Raw genomic sequence first — 26,338 nt, 5'->3', positions numbered from 1 at the left:
CAGGGAGGGGCGCACATGGCCTTGACGGTTGGCATTGGCAACGCCGTCCTTCACAGGAGAGAGGCTACTGCACAATTATTAGTCTTGTTAAACCAGTACCGTCTTCTTTTGTTTGCAAGATGACCCGGGCAGAATCTCATCTACGATAATAAACCTTAATTGCTACCTAAAGAAGCCTCTGAAAGGGCAAGTGATAGGGCCGAAGAAAGGACTCCAACTTAGGTGAAGCGCTGGGATGTATTTTATGAAACAGGTCCAAGGAGCCATTCTGAGTCTGGGGAGAAGAAATCTTGCCCTGAGAATCATAGTTTTAAAACTGGGGATTTATATCTCGCCACATAGGGTTTATTATAACCTAGTAAATGACTAACTACTATGCAAATCTAGTGGGTGGCTGTTGGGGGGTATAGAAAGTCTTCCAGACCACCCGTTAGCATCCATTTCTCAGCTTTGCTGGTTCTGACGTTCACAATGGCCCTTAGGCATTTAAGTGTAAAGCCCAGCCAGTTTATTTTGAAATTCTCTGTTTGGTATTCCCTGCCCCATTTGACTGGGGCTGACCTGCCTTACTGAATCTGTCCCACTTCACAGACTTTGCAGCTGGGCTTGTGAAGTGTCAGTTCCTGACATCATTAATGGGTCTGGGAAGGAAGTCCTGGGACGTCTTTGCTGATGACAGCTGTTTCTGTCTTAGTACCTAGCTTGGCCTCTCTCCATTCTGAAGAAATGCTACGAGCATTTACGGGAAAAAATATATATTGTGTTAATTTTTTTTTAAGTAATTGCAATTTTTGTTTGTTTTTTTTTAAAGATTCTATTTATTTATTTGACAGACAGAGATCACAAATAGGCAGAGAGGCAGGCAGAGAGAGAGGGGGAAGCAGGCTCCCCGCTGAGCGGAGAGCCCAATGCGGGGCTCGATCCCAGGACCTTGAGATATGACCTGAGCCGAAGGCAGAGGCTTTAACCCACTGAGCCTCCCAGGCGCCCCAATTGCAGTTTATTTTGAAAATTTTTACTGGCATAAATAAAATTATATTCTAAGGAGTTAAAGAAATAGACTTAAAGAAAGAAACGTATGCTTGGAGTAGTTGTTCTGGTTTTGGGGTGTTTTTTGTTTTTTTTTTTTAAAGATTTTATTTATTTATTTGTCAGAGAGAGAGAGGGAGAGAGAGCAAGCACAGGCAGACAGAATGGCAGGCAGAGGCAGAGGGAGAAGCAGGCTCCCCGATGAGCAAGGAGCCCGATGTGGGACTCGATCCCAGGATGCTGGGATCATGACCTGAGCCGAAGGCAGCTGCTTAACCAACTGAGCCACCCAGGCGTCCCAAGGGGGTGGTTTGTTTTTTTTTTTTTTTTTTTTTTTGAGAACCTGGAAAATTAGTACAGTTGTGCACACGTGTGGCTGCCGTTCTCTGAACTTTTCTTCGTTTCTTCCAGAAAAACATGGCAGCGTAGGTGGGCGCTGAATGCTTTATGGCGCTGATCCAGAAGATAGTGCAGTTTTGCTTGTTTAATTTAGTCTTTATTCCAGGATTAAAGGTATCGTAAGACTGTGTTTTAGCAAAGCAGAGAAATGTGTAAAGAAAGTCAGGGTTAAAGAAAATAGAATACGGGATAAGTGGTAAGAGAAGGAAAGCGTCTCCAGTTCACATAGTTGATAAGGTTGAACTGTGGATTTCATTCTGCATTCCTGGTGATATCACAGCTCTACCATAAAGGTAAGCACTGCGTGCCTTATTGATACTTAATTCCCCCACAGCACCATAAGATAGATGCTGTTGAATGCTCCCAGTACGTAGGGGATCCAAGTAATACAAAGAAGTAGCAGAATAATACAAAGAAATTTGGCCTACTCCATTGGACTCCCTGCCCCGAGTCCCTAACAGCTACACATAACTGTCTCTGAAAGTCTCTTTGTCCTTGAGAAGAAAACACCACTCTAGGGAGATGCAACTTCTGCCTCTCCGTTCTTAAAAAATACAACGGGACACTTGGTGATGATCTTAGAAGAGTGTCCTGTGTGATGTCCATGGAGGAGGCAAATCCTTTTCTGAGGCATCTCTCCGTGCAAGCGCCGGGGGAGATCCTGAAGATCAGCTCCGGCTGAGAACCGCTTAGAGTGAATGACCTTGAAGCATATTGTGTGGAAGAAGCTCGTGGCCAGACATGTTGGGCTAAGGGGCATCTCTGATGGTTCACCTTGATCCAGGGATGAAAGATTTATTTATTTTTTTATGTGAGGGAGAGAAAGAGAGCAGGGGGAGAAGGAAAGGGAGCAAGAAGATCCCAGGCAGATGCTCTGCTGAGCGTGGAGCCTGACGCGGGGCCCGATCCCAGGACCCTGAGAGCATGACCTGAGCAAAACCAAGAGTTGGACGCGCAGCCGACCAAGCCACTCAGGTGTCCCTGCTCCAGGGGTTCAACGGAGCCCATGAAAGAGAGAGGAGAGAGGGTGCCGATATCAGCTGTGTGTCGGGCAGTGTGGGGAGTGTCCTCCGCCGCAGGACACGGTTGTACAGTGGGCTAGAGGTGGAGTGGCCGTTCGTCCCGGTTTGCCCAGGACAGTGCTGGTTCCCAGTAGGATTGCTGAAGGCATCCCACTCTCACTCTCAGTAACGTCCAGGCTGAACGATGACTCTCTGTCACCTGGTAGAATGGGATTCCCTTATTTTTTAAGTTTACTTCCTATAAATTCCAATTGCCTTTTTTTTTTTTTTTTTTTTTTTTGACTAGAGGAGGAAAAAAAAAAAAACACTTAACTGGAACGTATGTTCTAAATCAGTTTATAGGTACCCACCATACCACATACCCTTCCAAATAGCTTTTTTTTTTCTTTTTTCTTTTTTTTTTTAAGATTTTATTTATTTATTTGACAGACAGAGATCACAAGTAGGCAGAGAGAGAGGAGGAAGCAGGCTCTCCGATGAGCAGAGAGCCTGATGCAGGGCTCGATACCAGGACCTTGGGACCATGACCTGAGCTGAAGGCAGAGGCTTTAACCCACTGAGCCACCCAGGTGCCCCCCAAATAGCTTTTTAAGATGACACTCTGTGTCTTTACATTTGCTTATGAATTAGAGAAGATGAATAAGGTCAACAAACTGGTCTGGGTATTTTTTTTTTTTAAGATTTTATTTATTTATTTGACAGAGATCACAAGTAGGCAGAGAGGCAGGCAGAGAGAAAGGGAGAAGCAAGCTCCCCGCTGAGCAGAGAGCCCGAGTCGGGGCTTAATCCCAGGACCCTGGGATCATGCTGAGCTGAAGGCAGAGACCTAACCCACTGAGCCACTCAGACGCCCCATGGCCTGGACATTTCTGACAAAAATGTCACAGTTCTGAATGACTTGTCAGGAGGGAGTTGGGCTTAGAGCTCCCTTTTGATTCTCTGGCAGAGAACAGAGCGCAGACTTCACATCGCACGTCCAGAACTCCCACTAAAGGGCAGGTCAACTCACCCAAGGAGTCAAATCCACAAGTCACATAATGAAGGTTAATGTCAAGAGAAGTTAATCTTCCTATTGGAAAGTCAGATCCAGTGTGATCCAAGTTTTAACTTGGTGATTGGAGAACATTAACCAGCAATTTTTTAAAAATCTGTATAATAGAAGGCATTTCCATCTTCAGATGTTCTTCCTATGGTCAGAGTCTAGTGAAAAATGGTACCTAACAGACTCAAAGCTTAGGCAAGTCACTGGATCAACCTTTCCCCACCACCTCCCCCTCCCCTAGGATTGCCGTTCCAACCTTGCAGCATTGCCGTGCGGGTGGTAATAAGATCCATAAAATCATGCAAATACATGTGCATTGTTGGGAAGAAGGTTTAAAACTCAAGGAAAAAAAGGAGTCATTTGTAGAAATTTCACCTCTTTCCAAAAGTTGCTTTAAAATATAAATATTCCCCAAAGAATAAATAAATACAATAAAATAGAAATATTCCAGTACTTATCAGGCAACAACATAAAGAAGAAATTTAGATTAGTTTCTAGGGTTAGGGAGAAAGAGGCAAAACACTTGGAAAGGGAGAGAACTCAGAAAGTGGCAGCTTGTACGTGTTTCCGTGGCTGTGCCAGTGTTGGTACGCCCACCCAGCGGTGGCATTTCCGAATCCTTCCTTCTTGCTTACCACCGTCAGGACACGTTTGTAAGAGAAGGTCATCCCAGGAGAGGAGTGTGCCAGTTGCCAGGGCTACTAAGAGGTGGATAACCGGCTCTCCATTCTCTTAGGACGGCATCAAGGAGGTAGCCGGCCGAGCTTGTCAAGGACACGAAATGTTGCCGTGCATTCAGTTTACTCCGTAAATGTAGCTGTGAATGCACCTGCCAGCCAAGCTCCATGCCGGACCCGGGGATGCCGTGGTCAGTGCGGCAGAAGGGACATGCCGGGGGATGGGGCAGCACAAAGAGGAGAACCCGACACAGACAGCGGAGGTCCGGGGTGGACTCAGCGGAGGGGTGAGGTCTTGAAGCCGAGACCCAGAGGATGGGCACGAGCTGACCCAGCCTGTTCTTTTCCAAGTTCTTTCCGTTCCTTCCTCCTCTGTCCGCACCTTCTTTGGTGGTCGCTAGCCTCCTTCTGATCTCATTCTTGGCAGACACTGCACTCTACACTGTCTATACCTCTGGGCCAGACTGCTCTTCTGGATGGAGACCCTTTGAACATCTCTTTTGGGGTGCTTCCAGAGGCGTCTCAGCTTCCGGAAGTGTGTATCCCAGGACGTCACTGCCTCCCCCACGCTGGCTCACATTCCAGAGTCAGGCGCCTGTAGGTCACTCTAGACTTTCCGTCCCGCCCCCTTCATCCGACCGTGGGCGAGACTGTGTCTTTCCAGCGCCCAGCAGCACCCTGGAGTCTGCCCTCTCGCCCCACCGCACTGGGCAGAGCATCCCCGGCTCGCCCCGCGCCTTAGAACCGCGCCCCAGAACCGCGCCTCAGCTGGTCTCCAGCCGCTCTTTCCGGGTGTCTTCGGCACCTTCCCCTTCAACGATTCCACCGGTTTCTGCCTTAAAACCTTTGGGCGTGAGCACCTGGGTGACTCAGTGGGTTAAAGCCTCTGCCTTCGGCTCAGGTCATGATCTCAGGTCATGATCTCTCTGCTCAGCAGGGAGCCTGCTTCCTCCTCTCTCTCTCTCCGCCTGCCTCTCTGCCTACTTGTGATCTCTGTCAAATAAATAAATAAAATCTTTAAAAGAAAAGAAAAGAAAAGAAAAGAAAACACCTTTGGGAGTCTTCTAAATAGATTTAAGAGGAAATACTTGTTTTCAGTGCTTTACTGCGTCCTAGAAGGCCTTTTGCGGCCTGAGCCTTCCGGCCCTCGCAGCCTCACCCCCTTGCGATGTTCACCTCTACTCACTCACCCCTTTGTCTTCGGTTGTGCCTGAACGGAACCGCTGCCGGTGTCACCTGTGTCACCAGGTGTGCGGACCTTGCTTGCGCTTCCAGGCCCGGCGGGCGTGGCGCCAGGTGCTCCTTCCGCAGAAAGGCGCGGCCCCTCCCACGCTGCAGCGATGGGGCTTAGACGCTTGGTCGCCGAGCCCCGGCTGCTCTGCGGTCGTGCCTCCTCTGCAGCACGTAGTAGCACGTGGCTTGCGGTTTCCTCTGCCTCCTGCTCTGCTACGTTGTGTTCTTCCGAGACAAGGGCCGGGCCCTCCGCCTGGGCGTCTCCTGCACCCGCGATCACTGACGCGAAGCCACTTGCCGGGCACCTGCCCTGTGCCCGGCACTATTGTTAGTGCCGCGACCCCGGAGGGAACAAAGCAGGCAAGAATCCCTCGCATCACCGAGCCTGCATTCCGGCTATCACACCGGGCACATCGCTGACGCTTACTGAGGGGTGGGGGCACCAATGGTTGGACGGATGGATGGACAGACGTTAGAGAAGTAGAAGCGACCTCCCAAGTGCGGGAAATACAGAAGCGAAGACTCTGAGTCAGAAATACCTGGCACAGGGCATCAGGGGGATGAGGAGGCTCGAGCAGCCGGTGAGCAGGGAGCGTGAGCGACGGTGGGGTGGGCTGTAGGCCGTGACCAGTGGACCAAGTTCGGATGGGACAGGCGTAGAGTGAAGTGGAGGTCATACGAGGTGAGATGAGCGTGAGGAGTGAAGGTGCCAAGAAGGGAGTGCAGAGTATGTGTTTAAGGACGAAAAGAAATGACTTGGCCAGACTCCGAGGGAAGGATTTGAAGGAGCGTAGTGAGGAAGCAAAGCCAGGAAGGAGGCTGAGAAAACGAGAAAACGTGCCTGCCGCACCGGATTGCGAGGGCTCTTCTGTAGGGATGGGTCTGTGCTGTGTGTTGTGCTGGGGCTCCTGAGCGCAAGACAAGGAAAAGAAACAACAGGCCCATCCACGTCTTGGGAAGGAAGAAATGAACTCTTCCTTCCAGACAGCGTGACGGTCAACATGGAAAATGCAGATGAGTCTACAAAAAAAACTATGAGAATGTGTGAGTGAATATCGCAGGGGGACGAGACGCCAGGTCAGGACACAGAATCCGGCTACAGAAAGCTGGGCAAAGAGCTCTTCCACAAAACGCAAAAAGCACAAACCGTAGATGAAGTGTTCGGTGAATTAGGCTTCACCAAAATAAAAATTTCTCCTTTCCAGAAACACTTCTGAAAATGACCAGACCAGCCGCAGAGTAGGAGAAAATACTGCAAAGCATGGAGCTCATCAGGGTCTTGTGTCCAGAATACGTACAGAATCCCTAAAACCCACTCATAAGAAAGCAACCCAGTTAAAACATGGACAAAACACTCACTCTCCTAAAGAAGACGTACAGGATCCGTGGGTGGCTCAGTCGGTTAAGTGTCTGCCTTTAGCTCAGGTCAGGATCCCAGGGTCCTGGAATCGAGTCCTTTGTTGGACTCCCTGCTCAGTGGGGCATCTGCTTCTCCCTCTCCCTCTCTTTGTGCTCTCTCTCAAGTAAAATCTTTTTAAAGATTTTATTTATTTATTTGACAGAGAAAGATCACAAGTAGGCAGAGAGGCAGGCAGAGAAAGAGAGAAGCAGGCTCCCCGCTGAGCAAAGAGCCTGATGCTGGGCTCCATCCCAGACCCTGAGATCGTGACCTGAGCCCAAGGCAGAGGCTTAACCCACTGAGCCACCCAGGCGCCCCTCAAGAAAAATCTTTTTTAAAATAAAAAATAAAATTTTAAAAAATAAAGAAGACATACAGATATCAGATAAACACAAAAGGTTTCAACATCACTGATCATTAGGGGAAATGCAAATGAAAACCACAGTGAGTCAGTTAAGCCTCTGCCTTCAGCTCAGGTCATGATCCCAGAGTGCTGGGATTGGGTCCAATGTCAGGCTCCCTGCTCAGCGGGGAGTCTGCTTCTCTGCCTCTCCCCTGACTGGTGCTTTCTCTCTCTCTCTCTCTCTAGTAAATAAATAAAATCTTAAAAAAAAAGAAAGAAAGAAAAGAAAACCTCAATGAGACACCACTACACACCTATGAAAACAGTTAACATTTTTAAAACAGTAATACCAAGTGCTAGCAAGGATGTGGAATGATCGGCATCCTCCTGGGTTTCTGGCATGAATACAAAGGGGTACAGTTACTTTTTGTAAAACAGTTTGGCAGATTCCTATAAAGCGAAACAAGATTTGCCATATAACCCCACTCCTACATGTCTCTGGAAGCACATGTCCATAGACACGTGTCCCAAGACCTGTACGTGAATATTTTTTTTTAAAGATTTTATTTATTTATTTGACAGAGAGAGAGATCACAAGTAGGCAGAGCAGCAGGCAGAGAGAGAGGGGGAAATAACTCCTGCCGAGCAGAGAGCCCGATGCAGGGCTTGATCCCAGGACCCTGAGATCATGACCTGAGCTGAAGGCAGAGGCTTAACCCACTGAACCACCCAGGCGCCCCTGTCCGTGAATATTTGTAACAGTTTGATTCATGATCACTGAAAGCGTCCTAACTGTCCCTCAGCTGGTGAACGTGTGTAGGTACAAGGACGTGGACACAGTTCCAAAGCATTGTCAGTGAAAGATAGCAGAGGTTACATACTGTATGATTCCATGTTTATGACGTTTTGGAAAGCCAAAACTTGAGGGACAGAAATCAGATCAATGGTGACCAGGAATTGGGGGAGGAAAAAAGGGGATTGGGTACAGAAGAGCATGAAGGGACTTTGTGAGGGGACAGAAATATTCTATATCTTGATCGTGGTGATGCTTACACAATTGTACATCTTTTTCAGAAGTCAGATCTAACCACACGCCTGAAACGTGTGAATTTTACTGTGTGCAGAACAGCTGGATTTTCGGGGCACTTGGTTTTTCCCTGGGGCCCGTATTGCTGTAGACTGCAGAGCGTAAGAAGTTGGGGTCACCCTGCCTTGTGAAGCAGGTGGGGAATCTAGATTTTGAGTCCAGGCGTGGTCGTAAACTGCTGTATCCTCTTCTGGAAAATGGGGAGACCATCCTTACCTCATAGTGTTGGATGAGAACGCGACCCTTCTAAAGCAGACAGCGAATGACTGTGCGGTCATCGCTGTGGTGGTTACGACTTTCCTACAGCCGTGTGCTGAGCACGTCTGGGTGTTAGGCTCCGGCTAAGTGATGGGATATGGCTGACATGACTTGGTTCCTGCCCTTGTTACCATCCGGTGGGGGAGGTAGAAAGTAAAGCGTGAACAAATAAATTTTGTTTATTTATTTTTATTATTTTTTTTTTAATTTTTTGTGGGGGGAGGGAACAAGTAAATTTTAAAAGGTCATTCTCGGTGGCCATCAGTTGTGCCACGAAAATAAACAGGTAATGCAGAGCAATTGGTGGAGACTCTTTGAGAAAGGGAAGTAGAAAGACTGTGTTCCTGAGGGAGTGGCAGATGCGTTGAGACCTGAGGGGGAAGGATGCAGAGAGCGGCAGATGCGAAGCCCAGGCAGTCAGGGAGAAGCGGATGCTAGGGGATGGGGTCAGAAGTGCAGCAGCATACTGAGAAGTCTGGCTTGAACCTGTGGGCAGTGGGACGCCGGGAATGCGTCCTAACAATGGGATCGCTGTGATCACCTTTATGTGCTTAAAAGAACTTCAGAATGTCCCAGAGCGTCCCAGGAGTGAGTGGAGGCCTGGTACGGGCCCAGGGGAATGGATGACGGCGTGGGCCGGGGCGGTCGCGGCGGAGGTCACGTCCGCTGTCGCTCCGTTCAACACGCGGCTGGCTGCCATTGCCATCAAGTTCACTTGAATCGTGTCTGCTTCTCAAAGCCTTTCCATCTTAGTGCCTCCATAAAATGCCAAGTCTGTATATCGAAGGTATCGCTCACTGTTAATAAAAGAAAGACTGTCTTCCTGATCAGCTGTTGGGAAAATACGGTTTTTCCTAGTGGATGGAAAGATGACTCTTTTTTTTTTTTTTTCCAATATTAAGGTGACGTGTTTAAGTCCATCTCAGCCCCTTGCAGGCCCACGAGAAGTGCTTGCTCACTCTGACTGTTCTAGAGAATGCTGTGGCCTCCATAATAATTGCAGGTGATTCACAGAAACATCTTTCTGCAGCTTCTGTTTATCAAGTGCAATTCCTCTGGAAACATTTGACCCCGTGGCTCTCCATGCTTTTTACTTCTGCCCTTGGGCCTTTGTGGCAGAATTACTTATCAGAGTCTTTAATGGCTTGGGGGCCACTTGACGAATCTGAGCACACTGTAGCTCATGTCCCTTAGGAAGCGTCCCAGATGCTCGTGGCTAAATGCGGAGTCCTGGTGCCTTTGGCTAGCTGGAGAGCTCCGGCATCTCCGTTTGCGTCCAAGGATGCGTGGAGACCATGGCTCCGGAGGGTCCCAGTGGCGCCTCACCCCAGTTTATCCCCCATCAGCTTGGAGCCAGCTACCTCTGTTCCCCTGGGGCTGAGTGTCAACACAGACTCGTCACAGCCTGAGCAGTCCACAGCTCCGGTATCTGGGGACATGTGTTGGTAAGGAACTTGTCACAGGAAAAACCAGGAAGCATGATGCCTCTGAGCCTCCTGTCTCCCTTCCACCCCCTTCCTTGTCATGGGTGTCCTGCACCTGGAGCTCCTTCCACTCCCCGGAGCTGCCTGGCTACCTGCAACGTTGGTCCTCATTGGAGAAAACGGATCTGGTATTCTGAGGGTGGCCGAGGTACAGGGTCAGAGGAGGAGCGGAGGTTAGAAGGAGATGTCCCCCGTCGTCCTTCTAAGATGCACGCCAGTCCTGTGTAGGAGGACCAAGCATTCTTGCACAGCAGGTAATAGCTACGGGAAGCTGACACCTGGTTTTGGCAGTTGCTGGGGGCTCCTGAGGCCCCTGGGGACCCTGTTTCTACCTGTGGTCTCCAAGCTCAAAGACCTAGCTTGCCTGAGAACAGGTGTTGGGCTCAGCCCCTCCCCGGCGTCTCAGGCCTCTTCCAAACCCACCACCCCATTGAGGCCCTTCCTTCTGACTTCATATTTGGTCCTTCTGTCATGGAGAAAAGTCTGCTGAATCAGCTGCTGCCTCTAGTTTTTCTCTTCCTCCCTCCCTGTCCACCTCCGCTTTGCTCTGTACTTCAACTTCATTGTCCTCTCGGCACCTTGGCTCTTCCGATCCCACTTTTGCCTGAACAGACTCAGCATCAAAATGGCAGCCTCAGCCTCAGCCTTAGCCTCCCGGGTCTGGCGGAGTCCTCTGCCTTGGTCGTAGAGCCCTGTGAGAGGAAACAGGATTGTCCCAGCTTGGGTCAGATGAGTCATCCCAGGTCCAGTCCCCTGGAAGCAAGGGAAGGGATGCAGGGGGGGCCCTAAGTGTGTGGCTCAGGGTGGGAGCAGGGATGCACACGGAGGACCTCAGTCTCCTTCTTCCACTGAGCTTGAGCTTGCTGTGGGCCAGATGTGAGTCTCAGGCACTCATTCTGCTTTGTCACTTTCTAGCTGTGATGCACCCCCCCCACCCAGTGTACGCACTTCATGTCAGATTCTTTCCGTGTTTCGCCTCACCTGCAGAGACGTACGCGTCCTTCCTCGCCGTCCTCCGTGTGCTTGGCAGTTGTAGGAGTGTTCCCCGGTTCTGTCAAAGCCAGAGTTTTCTGTTCGAGGTTCTTTTTTAGAGTCTGTTCAGGTTCCATTTCTGCTTTAGGTTCTCTTTATTTTCGGAGAAGACAGAGGGTTGCAGGCACCTTTAATCTGCCATGTTTACCCATTTTGAGGTCCCTCAGACTTAAATTTCTAATGTATCCTAAACATGTATTTTTTTGTTAAGTAATAACTTTTTCCTGGTCTGTCCTAACTAAAACGAATCGTTCTTAAGAATGCCAAGGTCTAGCGTTTCTTCTGTGTATTTTAGAATTAAATAATTCCTTTGTCCAATTCATTAAGAATTTATTGATTACCAATAATGCTACCAGCACTGGCAGTTCTGTTTTTATAATGCTCCAAAGGCTTATAATCTGGGTGAAGAAATTAGCCAGATGCATACAGCGCTTTGTAGGCAGCCGTCCAATACACACTGAGTGAAACGAAGGAATCAGGCAAACAAGAAGGGCTCTGGGAGGTCAGGAAAAAGGAGGGCTGGGTAAGGACAGCCTGGGCGGCGAAAGAGCTCCCTGAACGCGGGCCTGGGCCGGGCCTCCTTCCTTGTCATTTTGAAACATATGTGTATTTTCATGACCTCTCCTGGAATTAGCCATTTTCCAGCGTGGTGATGCCGACAGGGAAATAATGCGTGTCCACATTCGTCTGTCCAGCAGATTGGATCGGGCGAGGGTGACCCGTAACTGGGAAGCCGTAGGTGTGGGCTGCCAGCCGGAGAGAGAGAGGGCGAAGAGCAGACGGAAAGGCTATTGAGACAGGGCAAATGAAAACACTTGGGTTCGGGCGCGGCCAGTACCTGCTGTTTAAATCAATGACAACCATGGAGTTTTCCAAGTGAAATGAATGGACTGTTTAGTTGGCATTATTAACTTAAAGAGCGGGGTTTAGCTTAAGCATTATAGGGATTTACAGGAGACATTTTTCAAATTTACTGAAGGTTTTACCAGTAAGCACTTAAGCAAATGTAAACATTTTGCGGCTGCAGGGGAGCCGTGACTGTCATTCATCACCCAGGCCCGCTGGTCCCTTAGACGGGTACCCAGATCCGGCAAACGCTCCGTAGAAGTTTCTGAGGATTGTTATGATTAGTCTCTGGGTGCGTATATCCTGCAAATGTAGTAAGAACGTAAACATTTTATAAGTATAGAAAAGTCTTTTTTTTTTTTTTTTTTTTTTAGTGTTAGCCAGTCGTTTGAAGTGGCGGGAGGAACATATTTGGTCTCAACTTAAGAATCATGGTGCTAAGGTAGAGACTCGTGTCCTAAAAATCATTCCCCATGACGAACCACACACGCTGGAAACAGAAAGGTTTTATACACATCAGTGTGCTTCGCCGTGGCAGTGGGCGGACGAGGGGAGCCCTGGTGTCTCCTGGAAGTGAATTTTCCTTTCTCCCGTTGTCAGAAGGAAGAAGAAAGCATTTACAGTTATTTTGAAGTGTCATGAGTTGCGAACAGAAAATTTTCTCGTCGGCTGTCCCTGGTATGGGGGGGGGGCTCTTTAGTTCCCATGTCTCATCTTATAACCAAAAAGCAGTCAGATGTTCTCATAAATAAAAATATGAAGTGTTAACAGTCACATCCTCGTAGCCCAGTTAATCCCTTGTGCCCACCTGAGCAGTAAGTCCTAGGAGCCAACACCTCGTATGAATTGCCTGGAGTCAGCGAGTCTCACATCCTCTCACTTTCCCTCTCTCTTCTCAGATGAGACGAGGTGGAAAGATCTGGCATGACGACCATCATTCCCGTTGACTGGTGGTTCTCAGGGGGTGGTCTGAAGGTGGTGTTTATTCCCTCTTGTGCGTGGCCTGTGAACGTCTGTCTCAGCCAGCATTTGGGACACACTGGCCTTGGATACGGGGAACAGAAAGATGAACGGTCCAGAGTGCAGACACCAGAGCAGTTCGGATGTGGTGGGATGGGCGGGAAAGGCAGCAGCTCTGTCTGGGGAAGGACTGAGACGGCTGTGAGAGCCAAGGCCATGCAGACCACCCGAGGGCCGGGGCGAGGGGCAGGAAGGACAGCAGGCTGCGGGGAAACGTGCTTGGAGGACTTGTCTGGATGCCGAGGCTGAATCTCAGAAGCTGGAAGAGAAATGGCCACATGAGACTGAAGAAAGTACAGGAGTGGTCAGCTTTAGGGCCGTGGAGCCGTCTGTATTCCATAGCGGAGACCTTTAACCTGGGCCTCTGAGGGCTGAACGGCAGCCAACAGGCCAGATCCTGAAGAGACATTTTTTTGTTTGGCCTATTGTGCATTTCTGCTGTGGCCAACACTGAAAAATAGAAAAGCCCAGGTTTCTGGGCTTTTTTGCGCATTCCCACGTGGTCTCTGCCAGTCAGACCTGAGGACCAATTCCCACTGTTCATCACCACTCGCGTTTCTTCAGGGAGGCCCCATTTGCTCCTTTACTTTGCCAGCCTGATCCCTGTGACACGTCCCGGTGTCTACAGACAGTACCCTGGACCACAGGCTCTGGGCCTAGACCATAGGATCTGGTCCTGGACCACAGGCTCCAGTCCTGGACCACAGGCTCTGGTCCTGGACCACAGGCTCCGGTCCTGGACCATAGGCTCTGGGCCTGAACCACAGGCTCCAGTCCTGGACCACAGGCTCCAGTCCTGGACCATAGGATCCGGTCCTGGACCACAGGCTCCGGTCCTGGACCACAGGCTCCAGTCCTGGACCATAGGATCCAGTCCTGGACCACAGGCTCTGGGCCTAGACCACAGGATCTGGTCCTGGACCACAGGCTCCGGTCCCAGGCTCTGCCGGCAGTGGAGTCACCTGCACTTTCATCTGGCGGTGGCATGTGCCTCCAGGTACTCTCCAGAGCTACAGGATGGGTAGTATTATTCCCTAGCCTCGCTTCTTATAAACTGTGTTTTATTAACGCTTTCCAAAGACTCCTTAAAATTCTGTGACCCTCACTTTACGGAGGTGAACAAAGCCGCTTTTTGAAATAGAATCCTATAAATTATAAAGGGGCAGGGGTAGGAAAATTAAACCATCTGGCTCAACCAAGGAAAAGGAAAAATATGGGGGTGTTATGGGTGCTGGGGGTCGTGGAGGAGTTCAGGAGTTTGAGAAATACACTGAGATAGGACCACCCCCTATGCTACAAACTTGGTTTCCATGGATGGGATGAAACTACAGGAATCTCTTCTTGAAAATCCCAGTCTTTGTGCAAACAGTTTATCCTTAATTTAGGCTGAGTGGAGGTAGCATAACTCAGGAGTCCCCATTTGCTTTTTCCTTGAAGTACAGGTCACATCGCATCTCAGAGTAAGGCTTATCTTCACTCCCCCCACCCTGCCTATCTTGCTTATATCCCTCCTACATTAGTAAGATTCCTTCAGCTGATTTTGGAAACTCATTCAGCTCAGACCTGCTTTGTTTTCTTCCTTGGGAGGAAAAAAAACATTTCTTAATAATAATGCCGCAGCCCCACTCCTGAATACAGTCCTGCCAAACATTCGTGCTTATTCTTGAATTTCTCTTAACACTTTTTTAAAAGATTTATTTATTTATTTATTTGAGAGAGAGAGCGTGCATGCAGGGGGCCAGAAGGTGGAGGGAAAGGGAGAGAGAGAACCTCAAGCAGACTCCCCACTGAGCACAGAGCCCATCATGGGACTTAGTCCTATGACCCTTGAGATAGTGACCTGAGCCAAATTCAAGTCAGACGCTCAACTGACTGAGCCACCCAGGTGCCCTTAAACATGTTTTTAAATTTAATTTTTAGGCAGGTTACCATCATTTTATATGTAATTGATAGCTTTTCCCAAACTGCTGTAATTAATTTTTTTAAAGATTTATTTATTTGACAGAGAGAGAGCACAAGTAGGCAGAGAGGCAGGCAGAGAGAGGGGGAAGCAGGCTCCCAGCAGAGCAGAGAGCCCGATGCAGGACCGATCCCAGAACCCTGAGATCACGACCCGAGCCCAAGGCAGAGGCTCAACCCACTGAGCCACCCAGGAGCCCAATTTTCTTTTAAGATATGTTTTGTGTCCACGTTTTCTTCACCTGTTCCTTAAATTCTGAATTTTCATCAGTCCTCGTGATCTCTGTAACTTGAATCTTATTCAGAAATAGAAAATTCCGGAATAAGATACTGGGTAGACATTTTCAAAACAGTTACCTGTAGAGACTTCCCCCCAGAAACTCAGGTCAGAGCTCAAATGTGGGATTTATACAGGAAATCAGAGCTAAATTGGCTTGGTGTGATTAAGCTCTGGGGTTTTCTTTTGTCTTTTAGAGAAGGAGATTTTATTTTGTAACTTAAAAACCATTTATTCTGGAAGAATGATCAAGTATGAAATTAATTTTTATGTAAATCAATTACCTACAGAGCTGCTTAAGTATAAAGCCTTCTTGACTTAATGTCATGTTCACGGACCTCTCCGACACATGTCTTAGAGAGAACACATCTCTGCAGTAAGCTATTTCAAAGTCAAGCCATTCAAATTACGTTTATGAAGTGCAGTAAAATAGTCATCAAATTAAAGCTTGTATATTTTTTCCTCATTTATTCCCAGTTTCTACAGAAAATTCCAGTTCAGTACAGCCACTAAGGATTGGTGTCTAGTAAACAAAGAAATACAGTATTTTAAAGGAAGAATAAATAATTCATAGAAATGTACACACAGATTCTCCTACTCTAGTCTGTTGTTTCTTTTCGGAAGTAGCCTTGGGCAGGAGAGGCAGAAGGAGAAGGCCCCCCGTGCATTGATGCTCAGTAGAAAGATATCTCAATTTGAAATGTAATTCAGTTTTGGATATGAGTTTGAAAATAAATCATCATTCACCTCTCGGCATGAGCCATGAACTTATTTGCCTGTGTGAATGAATATGAAAAAATCGTTTTAGTTCAATGGCTAGATCCTTTTTCTGCCACTGTCCTACCTCCCCCCATAGTGCTGTTTTCCTTCTTCATCCCTTTATTCCCTTTTATTGAAAATTAGAAATTGTTTGCAATACCACCACACACCATTCATACGCTTTGCTGAGCTTTCCCATGTCCGTTACCTCTAGTGACAACCGTTCACAGAGCTCCGGATCTCTTCTTCATAAAGGCCATGACAGTGTTGCAGGTACACAAGAGCACCAACATTTGAAGGGGGAAAAAAAATGTTTTCCATGTGATCCATTTAGTGTTTCCTGATGCTGGTTTATTTTATCTTTATTTTTATAATTTGATACAATAGAGTTCGATTCTTAAAGTTGTTGAAAATAAAAATAGTTTTGCCATTCTAATTATTATTAGAAAACGCTACACAGGGCACCTGGGTGGCTCAGTGGGTTAAGCGTCTGCCTTTAGCTCGGGTCAGGATCTCAGGGTCCTGGGATCGAGTCCCAGATCGGGTTCCATGCAGCCCGGAGCCTGCTTCTCCCTCTGCTCCTCCCCGTCACTCATGCGCACTCTCTTTCTCTCTCTTAAAAATAAATAAGTAAAATCTTTAAAAAAAAAGAAAAAAGAAAAAATGCTACCGACCATCATACCTTTATAACTTAAAATCGAGATGAAATTCTTGAGTCTACATACGTCCATTTTCATATTCTAATGCATATCCGTATGTCTTGGTAAGTTTGAAGAAATTAAATCGGGGAACAATTGACTGCAAGTTTATCAACCCCTACCTTCAGTTCTGCCTCCTTTCTATTTAGATAATGCCGTCTCATCTTGCCAGTTCTTTGGGTAGCAGGTGTTACGGTTTGAGAATTCATCAAACTCGCTTTTGTTTAACGTCCGCCTTCCTTTTGAGGCTAAGCTTCGCCGTCTGTTTTGTTCACTGCTGTATACCCGCACTTAGCATAGTGGCTGACTGTACCAGCAGTGAGAGGAATCGTAATAAACGCACGAGAGACCACGTGCACGTGGGGCGCTCATTTGGTGAGCACAGTTCCTGCTTTTAATTTTTAACCCTGAATTACTTCCCATTCTGCAGATGAAGAAACTAAGACCAATATGGCAAATAATTTGCTCAAGATCGTACAGCTCCCGGGGCGCCTGGGTGGCTCAGTGGGTTAAAGCCTCTGCCTTTGGCTCGGGTCATGATCCCAGGGTCCTGGGATTGAGCCCTGCATCAGGCTCTCTGCTCGGCAGGAAGCCTGCTTCCTTCTCTCTCTCTCTGCCTGCCTCTCTGCTGCTTGTGATCTCTGTCAAATAAATAAATAAAATCTTAAAAAAAAAAAATCATACAGCTCCATGAGCCAGCTGTCCCTGCCCTCCCCGTGCACAGTCTTGTTCCTGAGCCTTTGACATGAGCTCCCAATTGTGCTGTCCGGAGAGCCCTAAGACACCCCCGGTTTTTCAGTTGAGGACACTAAGGATCAGAGAGGTTAGATAATTTGCCTCCTTTTACATAGCTAGTTCAAGGCAGAACTTGAACTCAGAGCACCTGATTCCTATCCACCATGCTTAGCTAGTTATGCTCCTCTATGGAAACCAGAATATCATACTACTACTGCAAAAAAGAACACAAACACATTTTTAAAACATTTTTGGTTTGAAAATGTTCCAGGAGACACAACGGTAGAGATAGTACAGCGAACCCCAGCAAACTTGTCACTCAGAATCCACAAGATTATCAGGACTTCGACACGCGTGTTTCATCTCACCGTTCTGGGGGCTAAAACACTTAGCAGCATGACTAGATTAAATCAGGGTGAGTGGGGCCGAGAGGCGGAGGGATGTACCTGCAGTTCCTCACTGAGTTGAAAAGCTAGGATGCTGTCCTGTGTTCTTTCCATTTAGAATATGCCAGGAGACACATACCAAAAGACAGTGGGGGGGGGGGGGGCACCTGGGTGGCTCAGGTGGGTTAAAGCCTCTGTCTTCAGCTCAGGTCATGATCCCAGGGTTCTGGATCGAGCCCCACATCGGGTTCTCTGCTCAGCAGGGAGCCTGCTTCCTCCTCTCTCTCTGCCTGCCTCTCTGCCTAGTTGTGATCTGTCAAATAAATGAATAAATAATCTTAAAAAAAAAAAAAGAGAGAGAGAGAGAGCGGGAAATGGGTGACCTATCCAGGCCAGCTGCAGTCAGCCCCGGAGGCAGGGTGGAGAAGGAGGCCTGTAGGTTCAGCCTTGGTTGGTCGGCTTGGCCAGATGTAGACCAGACGGGACCAGCACTGCACTGGTAATGGCATAGCGGCGAGTCTCAGGCTTTGGCAGCCTCCGGGTCACCTGGATCCCTAACAAATCCGTAGGTGACACTGATGCCGGGGTGGGTCTGGGGACCACACTCCAACAGAACCCCAGGCCCCACCAGGGAGAGTTAGCTCAGCGTAGGGAATCCCAAGGAAGCCTGCCTGGCCTTTCTTCCCATTTTGCTTCTAGAAATCAGGCCTCAGGGCAGCACGTCAATGGAAGCCACCTGCTAAGGATTTAGATGATAAGAGGAGCAAAAGGACTAATGGGGAAAAAATGTTTAAGAAAAAAAATGTAAGCAAAATTTTAAGTAGTAAATGATAAAAAGAGAAATAACTGGGTAGAGTGAGTGTGTGTGTGTGTGTGTGTGTGTGTGTGTGTGTGTGTGTGTGTGTGTTTCTCTCTCTCTCTCTCTCCAGGTTTGGGATACTTTCCAAGAACCATCCCAAAGTAGGAGAGAGCAGATGGGTAGATGGGGGTTTTTTGATCAAGGGCTGAGCACTATGATTAGGAGGAAGAGTATATTGAGTTGTTGACCTAAAATAACAAGAGGTCAATCTTCAACAAAATTAGCCTTCAAGTCTTTGAGATGTAGCCCGGGGTTTTATGTGTACTAAGGCAGAAAATCATAGTTGTGTTTAACCGAGATGAACAGGGAACACACTTAACGAATCCTTTTCTGCACCAGAAATAGATCTCTTTATTAAAACGAATAAATTTAAGCCACTTTAATATCACCATGATTGTTAAAGATTTCACTTCAAATCAGACTTTAAAAAATAGCCGGGAGGCCACTTGGGACACAGTCTTTTCATCCCAGAACCATCATTGTTGATAGTGCCCTTCCTGCGGGCAGTGCTGGCCTGGCTCGCCATTCTTTTCCTCGAAAAATGCCTAACACCAGCTTCTCCCGTGAGGGGAGCCAAGGCTTGTCTGTCTTCACTGGTCCTCCACGGCAGACTGAGGGGTCCTTGTCAAAAGCACATCTGATCATTTTCTCCCGTGTTGAAAAGGCAGAGAAAACTTTTTTGACCCTGCATTTGCCCAGGTGCGACGTGCAGATAGATGTCTCAGCGAGGCCCTCCCCCGACCCTTGTGCTGCGCCTCCTGCCTGAGACACACTCTCTCCCATCTTTCCAGGCCCTCTCCCGCCCACACAGCACTTCTTACTAGAATCCTTCACTGCCCACCCCCAATACCCACACGCCGTCCATTAGTGGTCCCAGAGTGACGATCCGCTTAACTGTCTCACTTCATCTAAGTGCCCCCAGGACAAGGACCGCGGCTGTCTTGCCCCCGTCCCCCGCCACCGTATCCTCTGTCCGTGGTTCGTTGTGGTTTTTTTTTTTTTTTTTCCTTTTATAATATAGTGCTTCCCACTGTTTTCATCTCAGGAAATGCAATAGGAAATTAGGCTATTTCTACAAGGGGGTAAACGGAAGGAGCTTTTAAAGATTTATTTTATTTTATTTTATTTTATTTATTTGACAGAGAGAGATCACAAGTAGGCGGAGAGGCAGGCAGATAGAGAGAGAAGCAGGCTCCCCGCTGAGCAGAGAGCCCAATGCGGGGCTCCATCCCAGGACCCTGAGATCATGACCTGAGCCGAAGGCAGAGACTTAACCCACTGAGCCACCCAGGCACCCCTATGCAGATTTTTTTTTCCAGTACATCTCTTAGAAGAATTTTTGGGGATCTGCAATAATTTGAAAAAAACAGACAAACTGCATAGCACAGAAATTTCAAAAAAGTTTAAATGGTATGTCATGAATGCGGACATATATGTAGACACTAGTCTACTTTGTCAAATGCTATCATAAATATACACACATCTATTATACAAAGTTAAAGTGTATCAAAACTTACACACAGAAATGTTTGCAGAGTGTGCATGGTGCTGTTTGAGTGGAGAGAAAGGTAAACAAACGTAAAAGATGCAGAATCGAATCATAACCGTGTAAAATTAACATCATAATTTCGTAACCACCTCCTGTTGCCCTTGTGGTGAGCTCACGTGTCACGACCATCTGCTTAAAATGCCCCGTGTAGTGCTGATCATCTCTGCACGAGCAGTTCATGTCTCCAGCAAATTGTGTATCATAATACAAAGGAGTCTCTCGTAGTTCTTACTATCAGTAGTTAAGTTTGGGGGGAGTGGAAAGTTACACCTGCATTTTCTCTTCTTTTATTTTTATTTGTTTTTAGAGAGAGTGTGTGCATGGGTGGTGGGGGGAGGGGCAGAGGGAGAGAGAATCTCAAGCAGGTCCACACCCAGCAGGGAGTCCAACTCGGGGCTCGATCTCACAACCCTGAAACCATGACCTGGGCCAAAATCAAGAGTCAGACGCTTGACCCACTGAGCCACCCAGGTGCCTGCAGATTGGAACTACAACTGTACACTGGGGTCAGCACCCCATCCCTCTCACTGTCTAAAGGTGATCTGAGTCTCAGTTTCTCATCTGCGAAATGGGAATAATCCTGTCCGAATAAACATGTTTTCCTTTGAGGGGGCGCCTGGGTGGCTCAGTGGGTTAAAGCCTCTGCCTTTGGCTCAGGTCATGATCCCAGGGTCCTGGGATTGAGCCCCACATCGGGCTCCCTGCTCAGCGGGGAGCCTGCTTCCCTCTCTCCCTCTGCCTGCCTCTCTGCCTACTTGTGATCTCTGTCAAATAAATAAATAAAATCTTAAAAAAAAAAATGTTTTACTTTGTTATGTTTTTAACACCATACCCAGTGTTGATATGGTTTCTAGAAATAGGCTTTCGCATGAACTGCTGGTGGGAGGGTGAGCTAGTCCAAACCCTCTGGGGGGTATAGTATAGACTGGCAATACCAGTCCAGTCCCTAAAAATGTGCCTGTCATCTGGCTTAGATAGCTATTTCATGTCTGGGAATTTATTCTGGGAATTTATCCTAATCAGAACTGTGAACAATAGCTATCTCTAAGATACTTATTCCCATGTTATTTCTCATTTCTTTTCTTTTTTTTTAAGATTTTATTTACTTTTTTGAGAGAGCATGAGAGGAGAGAAGTCAGTGGGAAAAGCAGACTCCCTGCCGAGCAGGGAGCCAGATGTGGGACCCTATCCTAGGACTCCAGGATCATGACCTGAGCTGAAGGCAGTCGCTTAACCAACTGAACCACCCAGGCACCCCTTTTGCTCATTTCAAAAAGGGGAAAATATGATGTGTCCAGAGGGGTATGTTGATTGAACTAATCATGGTATATCCCAAAGATATACCACTTAGGCCACTATTAGCTATTGATGGTACAAAAGAATTCTGAGTTGCACAGGGAAATTATTAAGATATATTGAAATAAAGTAAGGAACCAAATGACAGTTCAGTATGTCCTGTTATTTTTAAAGTAGAGATATCATTGAAAAAAAGACAAAAAAGAATAGAAATCCGTGTGTTTCACTGAGTAATTTAAAATTTCCAAATTTTCTGGAAAGAATAGGTATTACTTCTATAGTAGAGGTTTGAGGAAAACAAAAGCATCCCAGGAAAATAAACTTCACAAAGTTTGCAGTTGGAGCACCTTTGCCCATAATGAGAGAAAACTGGGAAGTTCACTGATTCAGGCCTCCTTGTACCAGGAGGAAAAATGTGTCTCTTGTGCCTCCAGGTACTGGGGATGGTCGCAGCGAAGAGCCTCCTTTTTGCTTATGTCGCTTGTCACTCTCCATCACACTCTCCATCACAATTTCCATCCGTGCCCCTGAGCACACAGACTGAAACACCAAAATTAAGCCTCATGATTTTCTAGGATGCCCACAAGGGTCAGAAACTAAACTTCCATGTGAAATTGCCTATCTCAATAAATTAAATTCATGTGTGCTTTTCTAAAAGGGCTTTTCATAACACTAATACCTTTGAATCCAACTGGCTTCCACAGACCCAGGAGAAGGAGCGAACAACCTTCTTTTTTTTTTTTTTTTAAACACAAGGTCCAATTCAGGAAAAATAAAAATGTTTATGAGCCACATTTTTCTGCCACCCAAAATAAAACTCCACTTTTACAGTCCCATAGGAAAAAACAAAAAAAATAAAATAACAAAAAACCCCCCTCTGTTCTTATAAGCTATAAACGACCTTATTGCAAGAAGGACAACAGTTGTAACATTTTCACTGCTTTTTGGCCATTTTTTTCTGGGCATAGGTGAGACTTAACATCACAGAGCCATCTTGTGATTTTTCATCTGGAGAATGGGGCCAGTTAGTATGGTCATGGGCTTTCTCTGGCAGGAGCACAGGCACTGGTGGGAGTTGTCAGGAAACGCAAGGCAGGATGAAAGTTCTAGGGGGCCGAGTGACTGCCCTTCAAAGGAGGTACCCGGTGATCCCAAGGAGGTAGCCAGAAGCAGGGTGGAAATTCCCCATCTCTATGGAGCATGCGTGAACAAGCACCTTTGCAACGATGTATCAGTTTATGTTCCCTCCTGCATCAAAACTCCCCCTTTCAGGGTGCCTGGGTGGCTCAGTCCATTAAGGGGTTAAGTGTCTGCCTTCCACTCCAGTCCTGAATTCAGGGTCCTGGGATCGAGCCCCCACATCCGGCTCCCTGCTCAGTGGGGAGTCTGCTTCTCCCTTTTCCTCTGCCTGCCGCTTCCCCTACTTGTGCTCTATCTCTGTCAAATAAATAAATAAAATCTTTAAAAAACAAAACTCCCCCTCTGCAGGGTTCCATCTTTAGGGGTTGTGGCCACAGGATCTGATCTGATCGAGTGGAATCACTGAGTCCCATGCAGTTGCTTGGGAGGCAGAATTATGGCCTCCAAAAGGAGAAGGTAGGCTTGAGGGACCTCCTCAGGTTTCTTAAGAAAGAATAAATAAGGGTGCCTGGGTGGCTCAGTTGGTTAAGTGTCTTGAGTCTTAATCTCAGCTCAGATCTTGATCTCAGGGTTGTGAGATGGAGTCCCTCGTCTGGTTTGACAGCATTGGTCGTAGAACCTACTTTTAAAAAGAAGAAACAAACGTGCATATAACCAGGAACGTATAGATCCAATTAATCTACACTCTCAAAGAGTTTTTCACAAGATGCCACACAAAGTCCACCTTAAAAAGTGAGCTCTGGGGGGCGCCTGGGTGGCTCAGTCTGATGAGCAACTGCCTTTGGCTCAGGTCATGGTCCGGGAATCGAGTCCTGCAAGGGACTCGTTGCTCTGCGGGGAATCTGCTTCTCCCTCTCCTTCTGCCACTCCCCCTGCCTGTACTCTCTGGTTCTATCTATTTGTCAAATAAATAAATAAAATCTCAAAAAATAAAAGAAGTGCACTCTGATGGGAATCGATCTTAGATTCACTGCCAGTGGAGAGTTGTGTTTGACCGTTTTCACTGCATGCATGACCTCGTAGGACTCCCGGTGAAATCCTGTGTCTGAAACCAGCTGTGGCATGGAAGGAAACTCAGCGGGGAGTGCCCTGTCACTGGGGAGTGCCCCCCTGGTGTTTCACTGTTGGCACCGCACTGGTCCCATGCTCAGCCTGTCATTCATTACAGATAGATATACCCAGACACGCGGTTGTTATCCATTACTGCTAATCGGGTGCCTTTTTTTTTTTTTTAAGATTTTATTTATTTATTTGACAGAGAGAGAGCATGAGATCACAAGCAGGCAGAGAGGCAGGCAGAGAGAGGAAGGGAAGTAGACTCCCTGCTGAGCAGAGAGCCTGATGCGGGGCTCGATCCCAGGACCCTGATCATGACCTGAGCGGAAAGCAGAGGCTTTAACCCACTGAGCCACCCAGGCGCCCCATGTTTTTAAATAAAGTATAAATACATGGGGGCAGAAGGGCTTCCAGAATTAAGACACTCGTTTCTGCCAAATGTTACAGTATTGTGGTGCGGGTGGTTTATCTGTAGCTGCCACCTCCCCCACACTAACTGTAAAACGGGAACCCTGCGTAGGCACCCGGGTGGCTCAGTCGGTTAAGCATCTGATCCCAGGGCCCTGGGATCGAGTCCCACGTGGGGGTCCCTGATAAGCAGAAGCCTCCTTCTCCCTCTCCCTCTGCCCCTCCCCTGGCTTGTGCTCTCTCTTGCTCACTCTCTCTCTCAAATAAATAAATAAAACCTTAAAAACAAAAACAGAACCCTGTGCCAAGCAAGCCCTGGTCTGCGGGGAGGAGCAGTCCACCGTGTCTGCCGCACAGATGAGCAGGTGCCGCTTGGCATCCCACAGCCAGGAAGGGGCTCAGCCCGCGTGCGAACCCCGGGCCCTCCGACCTCCAGTCTTTAACTTCCTTCCCAGCTGGCAGGTGCCAGAGGAGCGGCCAGAACCCTCCTGATTTTAGGTGTGGCAGACCCGGTGCCACATTCCGGGGAGGAAGGCAGCCCGCTCACATCCGGGTCCGCCCCGGGACAGGTGCATGGGCCGCTCCCACAGCTCCGGCCACGCGCGTGCACCGCGTGCTTAGCCGGGCTGGACAGTGATGGGTCTGTGTCTGCTGCTCTTTTTCAGCCCGCTGCTTGCTGTGACCTTCGCCACTTGCTGTGCCGTCCCAGGGATTGCCCTCCTGACCTGGGGGGTGAACCCCCTCACAGGAGCCCTGGGGGCCTTCAACATTTTCCTGTACACTTGCTGCTACACCCCGCTGAAGAGGATCAGCATCGCCAACACGTGGGTGGGCGCCGTGGTCGGGGCCGTGCCCCCCGTCATGGGCTGGACCGCGGCTACCGGTGGCCTGGACGCAGGTGAGTGTCTCGCATCTGATGGGTCCCCTTCTGCCCGCAGGCCCCCCGCTGGGGTGCGGAGGCCACGCCGACCCTGAACCCGAGTCTGTACTGGTCCATCGCGGTCAGTCCCCGTTCTCTGGGCAAGCGGGTGGATGCGGCGATCTGAAATACTGGGGATGCAGAGTAGAAGGGAGGCTTCGTCTGGCTTCCAGGCCAGCCTGTGCTTTCCGGGACGGGGAACGTCTAGCTGGGAGACTGAGGGAGAAGCAGTGACTGCACAGGTGGAATGAAAAGTACGTCCCTAAAAGTCACGGATCCACTTGGGGCTGATAAGTCCTTTGGGGTGTCCCACCTCATGGGGACCGGGCCTGGGACCGGGCCTCCAGCTTTGCTCTCCAAGCAGGTGCTCCCTCCCCAGCAGCCCTCTGCCTCCTCTCTCCACTCCCACACAGCCAGGTTATTCCCTCCCACCCCCTGGCAAAGGAGCAGCCCTATTTTCATTAGTTTCTAAATTTATTTTTATATGATTTGCTTAAATTGTTCATGGGGTCTACAGTAAAACCATTGAAACACATCTACTTTTTGGTGGCAAGTCACCACGAAATTTGTGGGGTGAATAGCTCATTTTTACCATGTGTAAGGGAAGCCTCACAGTCTAATTAGCCAGGTAATTAGTGTTTTTGACCAACACTTAGGAAGGAAGTGGTGAGGTTTCCTGCAATATATGTAAGTACATATTTTTCACATGAGAGATCAAAAGGCAGTTGACCATAAACCGTTGCCCCGTGAGCCACATTTCTGAAGCTTTTCATAAAAGCCCTTACACTCTGACTTGGCAAGCTTACAAAGGCGATTACACCTTTAGCATGATCGTCTCTTAGAACGGTTTTAATATCGTGTAAATGTTGGGGTTTCACGAATCTACAAATAAAATATTCTAGAACCGACATGCTCGTTCACTCCATGATAAAACCCCAAGCCAGAATCTCGTCCATGTGGGAGCCAGTGATCTCTGGAGCAGGGGTGCCCGGTTTCGGAGCCCAGCTCCACTTTTCATTAGCCATGCACACTTTGGAACATTCTAGACTTCTTTATGCTACTGTCTCCTCCTCTCCCACGTGGTCCCTTCTCATGGAGTTGCCATGAGGATTAAGTGAGTAATTATTAAGTATTCTTCGTTTGTACAGTAGATGATTCATACAGATTGAAAAAGGTCATGACAAGTTTGATCTCATTATAAATTGCTGAATGCTTGCTGAAACCAATTCTATTGACCTTGATCTTTTGAGAAATTGATATCCTTTGTTTTCTGCTTGACTTCATGGTGTTCTAACAATTACTGAGATTTATTAAGGTGTTTCAGAAATTGTTTCTTCTGTGTTGGAAATAAAGTCTCCAGTGTTTTATAACTTAGAAAAAAAAAAAAGAAAAAGGTCATGAGATTTTATTGATTTGCAAACTCTGA

General features: G+C 47.8%; 1 protein-coding gene across 2 annotated transcripts in view; it reads left to right on the top strand.

Annotated features, from left to right (window-relative positions):
• Positions 1-26,338, top strand: part of LOC125087019 (protoheme IX farnesyltransferase, mitochondrial) — a 131,913-nt gene that overhangs the window by 92,426 nt on the left and 13,149 nt on the right. For both annotated transcript variants that reach the window (XM_047706842.1, XM_047706843.1), the window contains exon 6: positions 24,659-24,891. In XM_047706842.1, the coding sequence (XP_047562798.1) occupies positions 24,659-24,891 (233 nt within the window). The remainder of the gene's footprint in view (positions 1-24,658; positions 24,892-26,338) is intronic.

The sequence above is a fragment of the Lutra lutra genome, chromosome 16, assembly GCF_902655055.1.
Source record: "Lutra lutra chromosome 16, mLutLut1.2, whole genome shotgun sequence".
NCBI classification, from domain to species: domain Eukaryota; kingdom Metazoa; phylum Chordata; class Mammalia; order Carnivora; family Mustelidae; genus Lutra; species Lutra lutra.
This window is presented reverse-complemented; position numbering and strand designations above follow the sequence as displayed.